General features: G+C 36.3%; 1 protein-coding gene across 1 annotated transcript; it reads right to left on the bottom strand.

Moving 5' to 3' along the window:
- Window positions 1–4,454: 4,454 nt before the first annotated feature.
- On the bottom strand, window positions 4,455–4,724 carry CUNH2orf15 (chromosome unknown C2orf15 homolog). Its single transcript, XM_036225011.1, has one exon. It carries the CDS (start codon window positions 4,722–4,724, stop codon window positions 4,455–4,457), a length of 270 nt encoding a protein of 89 aa, XP_036080904.1.
- Window positions 4,725–8,068: the final 3,344 nt, after the last annotated feature.

The following is an 8,068-nucleotide window of genomic DNA, read 5'->3' as shown; positions in this document are numbered from 1 at the left end:
TCACCTGTCTTCTCACAGTCTAAAGGGCAGGAAACGCCACCCGGGAGGGGCGTTTTAAAAGACAAATCTCATTTAAAGGAATAAACGCTGGTATTCCCCATACAGAGATGGTAACAGGAGGGAGTGGGTCAGCAAGCACACATACGGAGGCGAATAAATGTTCCCATTTGGGGTGTCCCTCATTGCAACTGTGTCTCAGCCATTGTGGCTCAGCCAGATGGGCAGTTCCCCCAGCAAGCCAGTTTCAGTTAAATGTTGCTGCGTAACAAACTGCCCTAAACACTAACGGCTTAAAACGGTTTGTAACGTGCATATGGGCAGGTTGGGTGATTCCTCTGCCAGTTTCACCTGGGCTAACTCGTGGGGCTTCAGTCTGCAAGGTTTGGCTGAGTGGGGAGGTTCAGGATGGCCTCATTTACAGCTGGTGCTGGCTGGCTGCTGGGGCACCTCAGTTCAGGCCTGGCCTTGGGAGTAGTGCTTCAGCCACATTCTAGCTGCCAAAGCAACCACAAAGCCAGCCTAAAGTTGACCCCATCTCTTGATGAGAGGAGCCCAAAGAAGGTGTGGTTCTCTTTTTCAGGCTTCCACGGACATCAGTCTCTCCTTCAGGCAGAATAGAAAAGAATGCGTCTGGCAGAAAGAAACATCTAGTGTTCACAACTTGGAGATGCTGATATGGTAAATGACCAGGGATTCACCTAAAGCTGCAACAAAGATACAGTGGCTCCTCATGCATCTATTACCCTTTTGAATGAAGTCACTCAGAATTAGTCTTTCTTTATTATATAGATAGGAATGGATTCTGTTGAGTTAGTCCCAGTAGGAATTTCCCTAGTTATTAAAAACAGCACTGTTGCCCTCTTTCTAAATTCCATTTGCCTGAAATGTGAGATGGTACGATCCACCTCCTACAATGATTCTTACCCCCTTTCCTACTTCAGTTTCTCCACTGGAACCTTCTTTCTACCTTTCATCCTGTCTATTCCCTTTCAGAGTGGAGCTACTTCAAGGAGTTGCTACACCTCTTGCTTGTATCCGCTTATTTCCCAGTCATTTTTTAACCTACTCCAACATGGTTTCTATCCCCATTATTCCATCAAAAGTGCTTTTTGGGGTGTGGATGAAATGGGGGAAGGTGGTCAGAAGGTACAAACTCCCAGTTATAAGACAGCTAAGTCCTGGGATGTCATGCACAGCATGGTGACTGTAGTTAACAATACTGTATTGTATATTTGAAAGTTTCTAAGAGAGTGGATCTTAAAAGTTCTCATAAGAAAAAAATTGGTAACTGTGTGTGGTGATGGATGTTAATTAAATTTACTGTAATTATTTTGTAATATTTACAAAAATAAAATCATGATGTTATACATCTAAAACTAATACAAGTCATATGTCAATAATATCTCACAAAATAAAAATGAAATTATTTAAAAGATATTTTAAAAATGTTCAGGGGTGACAGAATTAGGTCAGCTACTTTCTCCCAAATGGTTGGTGGGAGGGAAAGGTCTTATTATTATACTTGTACCTTTTCTGTAAATTTGAAATGGTTTCAAAATAAAATGAAAATAATATGTTAGGTGTCTGGCATTGTCATAAAGGCTGTACCCTTACCCTGGCTCCCTTTACCCTTAATTCATGCATCCATTCTCCACCTGCTGAATGTGGGAGCTGTCATTCCCAGACACCTGAGTGACTCCTGCTACCTCCCTGCACCCACCCACTTTGGCTTGGTGGTCAGCAACCAGTGCCCAACTGGTATAAGAGTACAATAGTCCTCTCACCTCAAAGTGGATAGTGGGACAACTTTGCAGTGTGAACCCCTCAGAGCACCCTGTGGATCAGGGCAAGAATTCATCTGAGTCCTCTTCCTTAGCTGACTTTTTATGCTTCCTTTTCTTACTTTCCTCACCCCTTTACAGGCTTTTCCCCAAAAGTAACGTGCAGCTTCTAGGGAATCTCAACCAAGACAGTCACATGCCAGCTGAATAAATGGTAGTTGTTGTTACTAGCATCAGTGACAGCATCATTAGATACAACACCAACGCATGTATTATAGATCTGATACCCTTATATGGATTTGTTGAATTTAAAGTTGCCTACCATCCTTATTTCTGCTGAACTACATTATTTTTATATTTACTTTCTATTTACTTTCTATTACTTTATATTTACTTTCTTATCAGAAACAACAGAATGCTGAAAAGTGCTCACTTTAGGATTCCACTTGTAGAATTCTTCCCCAAAACAAATACCTAAGTGAGGCTGCTGTCCTGATTAAACTTGCTCTATTCCAGCCCTTCCAGGAAGTCTTTGTGGATTTCTCTTCCCAGATATGCTGCTTAATTTATGGCCTGAATGGGATTTGGGGATCCCGATTTTCTGATGTCTTAGCAGCAGTGGGTAATTAATGTTTGCACTTTTTATTGTTTCAATGACTAGGGTATGCTATTAAATTTGACATCCTGCAGTGCAAGGAGCATTACACACAATGAAGGATCATTCCAAATTCAGCGTCCAACACAACTATCAGATGTGCACTTGGACTTTCTTGGAGGTGAAAAACAAGTCTGTAAACATCCGAGCCAAGGCCCTGTTTTTAAAAAGTGATTTTGCTGAGGTCACTGGTGACATTTATGTTTCTAGATCCAATGGACCTTTCATTTCTCATCTAACCTTTCAGCCGATGACTTCTATCTTAAAGACTCCTGTGGATAATCTTGACGTTATCTTGTTTTGGTTTTCCACCAGTCTCACTACCAACTCTCAGTCCCCTTGGCCAGCTCCCCCTGTGCTAACCAGCTCCTAAGCTCTGGAGTTCCTCAGGACTTTATCTCAAACTACACATTCACCTTAATCAATCTCACCCATTCCCATGGCTTTAAATACTATTTCTGTATACGACTTCAAAATTTATATTTTTAGTTCTATACATACAACTGTCTACCTGCCTTGGAAATCTGGTATGTCCAAAAACCATGCTCCTGAGCTCACCTTTCCCCGTGGGAGCCTCCATGCAGCTAGCCATTTTTTTTGCTAGAAACCCTTTTTCCTTAGGTGCCACTTTCAGACCATCGCTATGTCCTGCCAGATTCCACCTGGAATCTGTCTCCTCAACACCTCAGCCATCACCGTCATCTTACTTGGACAACCATGTCACTGCAAAAGTTATAAATGTCATGTCCACAGAGAAGCCTTTCTAGTTCCCACTATTACAAATCAAGTTTATGTTTCTTCTTCTATTTCTGAACATTTTACTTTTTCCTCATGGCACATCACAATTGGGACCTTATGTGTCTTCCCTGGTAGACAAACAGCAAGCACTGTAAAGCAGTGGCTCTTTTACTCAGCACTATATCCCCAGCACGAAGCACGGTGTCAGGCTAGGTGAACAAATGAATAATTTGTCTGTGTCTTCTCTCCCAAAGAATTATGTTTTGTAAATGATAAACATCATCTTATTGGCTTATTTCTCATTCAATATTTTTAATCTAGACTTAATATTCCCCTACAAATATATTTGTTTAGTACTGTTTTGATTTATAAAATATTGCTTCCCCTAAAAGAAGATGACTTTTCTTCTTTGTTTGTATGAATATTAAGGAGATTACTCAATTGGGCATTAGGGATAGTCATTATATATTAAAGTACAGGAAAATATTCAAAACATACATAATATAAGTTGTTACAGGCCACTCAATGTCCAGACACAAAATGGCTTTAATTTCATCTAACATCACTTAGGACAACACTACTGTTTCAAACTTCAGTAAGAATGGTATTTAGTACTAGTTTATTTTCTTATGAAATATTGATGGTATAAAATGATAGCATTGGCAAGATAAACTGTTACACTTGGAAATAACTATTTTGTAACTAAAATTAATTCAACATAGAGGAAAAAATAACAGTTTTAAAAAGATAATTTAAAATATGAACTGCTTCTCAAAGTATACAATTCGCTGGTCTTTTACAGAGTTTACTTGCAGTGAACCTTTACTAAACAGGAAGGAAGATAAAGTCCCCTAAAGCAAAATTCCAAACTGGAATTATAACACAGAAAATTGGTACACCAGAAATAGTGTGACATACTGATGTCAAATTTTTAGGCACCGTTTTATATTTTTTGAACACTTGTTAAAGAAATACATTGTAATTAATATGTTTTGGTGTCATTTAAATACTGTTACTCAAAAATTCTGATTTTGAATAGGATAGAATGTAATAACAGAGAAATCTTTGAATTTTGAAAAGCTTTTCCTCCCTAAAGCAACTTTTGAATATGTATCATCAAAAAATGCAGTCTAAGGTGATTCATAAACAGTGGAAAAAAAAAAAGCAGTCATCTTCCTTCATTCTGTTAGGTTTTCTTAGTAAGGTTAAGTTCTCATTCAACACATGCCCTCTTAGACAAAAGCAATTTGTGACATTTTTTGTAATTTGTACAAATAACTTTATTCCACATCTGTCATTTTGATTCCAGCACTTTCTTTAACATAAACCACTGAACCCAAAATTTTTTCTGAAAGAGATGCTGTGTCAGTCTCTTTACTTGCAAAGTTTTCTTGGTTTATGTTTTCTAATCTTATTTTCTTGGTGTTTTTAAATAACCAAGTTACTGGTTCTAACTTGTTTTTCTCAGTTCCTTGCATTAAGTGGTCATCCACTTCTGAATCCATACATATAGCAGATGTGAGTAGCAGATTACTAAGAGAAAATCCCATTGGAACAGCCGAATAAATATAGTTTGCACTTTAAGTAGTTTCTTCAACTTGATTGCCTAGGGGGGAAATAAAAACAAGTGAATACTGCAGTAACCTCAACTAATTTCATGGCAATGTTTGTTTTAATGAAATGTCATGGTGATGATGCCAAGAATATAAAGTAAAATCACCTCCTACCTCTCAGTGTTTATATTTTCTCTGTGGGAGGGGTTACAGGTTCTATAGATTCTTTGAAAATCTTTTTAAAAAGGAATTTACCAGATTTTATGTTTCATCTGATAAATTTTATAAATGTACCAGATATTACTTTCCGAAAATAATAGAACTTTTCTACTTAGTCTCTTCTATCATTCTAGTAATAAAAAACTTTAATTCATTATTAATGGCTTAAAGAAATAATTACTGAAGTCCAAACACTGCTAGTCGTCTCCAAAAGATAAAGATACTGAAGCAACTGTAAATGTTTACCAGGTAATAACACACCATCAAAGTATATGGAGCAAAAATCAACAGAATCGAAGGGAGAAATACAGTTCTACAATAATAGTTGGACGATAAGTAAGGAAATAGAGGACTTAACAAATTTAACCAACTAGATCCACCAGACACATGTAGAACAACAGCACCATGCATATTCTTACATGCACAAGGGACAATTTCCAGGATAGACCATATGTTAGCCCACAAGGGTCTCGATAGATTTAAAAAGATAGATAGCATAAATTTGCTCTATCCACAATGGAATGAAGTTAGGAATCAATAACAAGTGAAACAGAAAAATTCATAAATCTGCAGAAATTAAACATTCTTAATCAATGGATCAAATAAATCTCAAAGGAAATTAGAAAATATTTAGAGTCGAATGTAAGCAAAACACAACATATCAAAACTTATGGGATACAGCAAAATCAGTGTTAAGGGGGAAATTTATAGCTATAAACATTTTTTTTTAAAAGATCTCAAATTAGTAACCTAACTTTACAACTTAAGGAATTAGAAAAAGAACAAACTATAGTTAGCAGAAGGAAGGAACTAATAAAGATTATAGTAGAGAGAAATGAAATAGAAAAAAACTCAATTCATAAATAAAAGTGGGAGATTACTACTGATTCTACAGAAATAAGATTTAAGAGTGCTATGAACATGTCAACAAATTTTATATTATAGCCGTATGGATAAATTTATGGAAACACTGGACATACCAAGATGAAATCATGAAGAAACTGAAAATCTGCATATACCTATGACTACCCAAGAGATTGAATCAATAACCAAAAGTCTCTTGACAAAGAAAAGCCCTGGACTCAATGGCTTCACTTGCAAATTCTACGAAACTTTTAAAGAAAAACTAATATCAATCTTTGTCAAATGTTTCCAAAAAGAGAAGAGAACATTTCCTAACTCCTTCTAGGAGGCCAGCATTACCCTGATACCAAAGCCATGCAAAGATACTACAAGAAAACTACAGACCACTATTCCTTATAAACATTGATGCAAGAATCCTCAACAAAATACTAGCAAACTGAATTTAGCAGCATATCAAAGGGATTATACACAATGACCAAGTGGGGTTTATTCCCAGAATGCAAGGATGATTCAACATACAAGAATTGATTTATATAATACACCACATTACAGAGGGAAGGAAAAGAACCATATGATAATCTCATTTGATGCAGAAAAAGGATTCGACAAAACCCAACACTCTTTCATGATGAAAACACTCAATAAACTAGGAAAAGAAGGAACACTCAAGATTCCATTAGAAACTGTTAGAACTAAATCAGTTCAGCAAAGTAGCAGGATAACAAGTCAGCATGCAAAAAGCAGTTACATTTCTATACACTAACAATAAACAACTTAAAATAAAATTAAGAAAACAATCTAACTTACAGTAGCATAAATATAATAATAAAATACTTAGAAATGAACATAACCAAGGGAGTTAATCTAAAGGATATATATGAATAGCCAATAAGCACATGAAAAGATGCTCACTAGCATTAATTCTTAGGGAAATGCAAATTATAGCTACAATGAGATACCATCTCACACCCTATAGGATGGCTATTATAAAAAAAATAAACAGAAAATAACAAGTGTTGGTGAGAATGTGGAGAAATTGGAACCCCTATGCACTGTTAGTAGGACTATATAATGGTACAGCTGTTCTGGAAAAACAGTTTGGCAATTCCTCAAAAAATTAAAAATAGTATTACCATATGATCCAGAAATACAACTTCTGGGTATATACCCAAAAGAATTGAAAGCAGGATCTTGAAGAGGTATTTGTACATCCACATTCATAGTAACGCTATGCATGACAGCTAAAACGTGGAAACAACTCAAATGTCCATTGATGGATGAACGAATAAGCAAAATGTGGTCTATACATACAATGGACTATTATTCAACATTAAAAAGAAGGAAATTCTACAATATGCTAAAACATGCTGAACTTTGAGGACTTGTGCTAAGTGAAATAAGTCACAAAAAGAGAAAAACTGTATATATGATTCTACTTATATGAAGAACTTAGACTAGTCAAGAGACAGGAAGTAGAATGGTGGTTGCCGAGGGTAGTAATTTTTTAATGGGTACAGGGTTTCAGTTTTACAAGTGAAAGAGTTCTGGAGATGGGTGGTGGTGATGATAGCACAGTATTATGAATATATTTAATGCACTGAACTGCACACTTCACAATGGTTAAGATGGTAAATTTTATATGTATTTTACCACAATACAAAAAATTGGGGGGGGGGGGGAAGATGTCCAATAAAGATAGAACCTTTTATTATGGATCCCGATTTGTTAAGAGGGATGAGCATGCAACATGGCAGGAGGGCTTGGGAAGGTTCTGAAAGAAGGGAGGCCTCTCTGGGGTTGGACTTTGAAAGACAGGCAGGAATTTGGAGAGCAGAGTTGACCAGGGTTGGCAGAAGGAACTGGCTTCCTGGCACAAGGGGGACAGTGAAGACATATGAAAGCCCAGTGCTTATTAGGGAGCAGTGATCTGCTAAAGATGCTCTAGCACCAATTTAAGGTTAAAATAGACTCCACAGCTGTGAATGAAAGCACTTAACCACTTTTTAGATATATTCTGTAATACTTAGGACTTTGTTACCTTTTATGAGTTTACAATTCCATTCCCATCAAGCCCTAATCATTTATTGACAAGATTTCTAGAGATATCATCTTAAAACCTTGTTTATCTATATTTATGATTGAATAGCAGTGTTTGATCTATAAAAGAACAGGATCTTGGGCCTTTTGTCATATGCTAAACATAGTAGTTACTCAAATGTTTTTAATATAAATATTAGAAAAATAGTATAGATTTAGCT

This window comes from Rousettus aegyptiacus, unplaced genomic scaffold (assembly GCF_014176215.1).
Source record: "Rousettus aegyptiacus isolate mRouAeg1 unplaced genomic scaffold, mRouAeg1.p scaffold_m13_p_7, whole genome shotgun sequence".
NCBI classification, from domain to species: domain Eukaryota; kingdom Metazoa; phylum Chordata; class Mammalia; order Chiroptera; family Pteropodidae; genus Rousettus; species Rousettus aegyptiacus.
Note: the sequence above shows the minus strand (reverse complement) of the source record. Positions and strands in the feature narration are given on the sequence as shown.

Bases quoted from the DNA above. Each gene is read 5' to 3' on its own strand.
- CUNH2orf15 (XM_036225011.1), bottom strand. From the start codon at position 4,724: ATGGGATTTTCTCTTAGTAATCTGCTACTCACATCTGCTATATGTATG.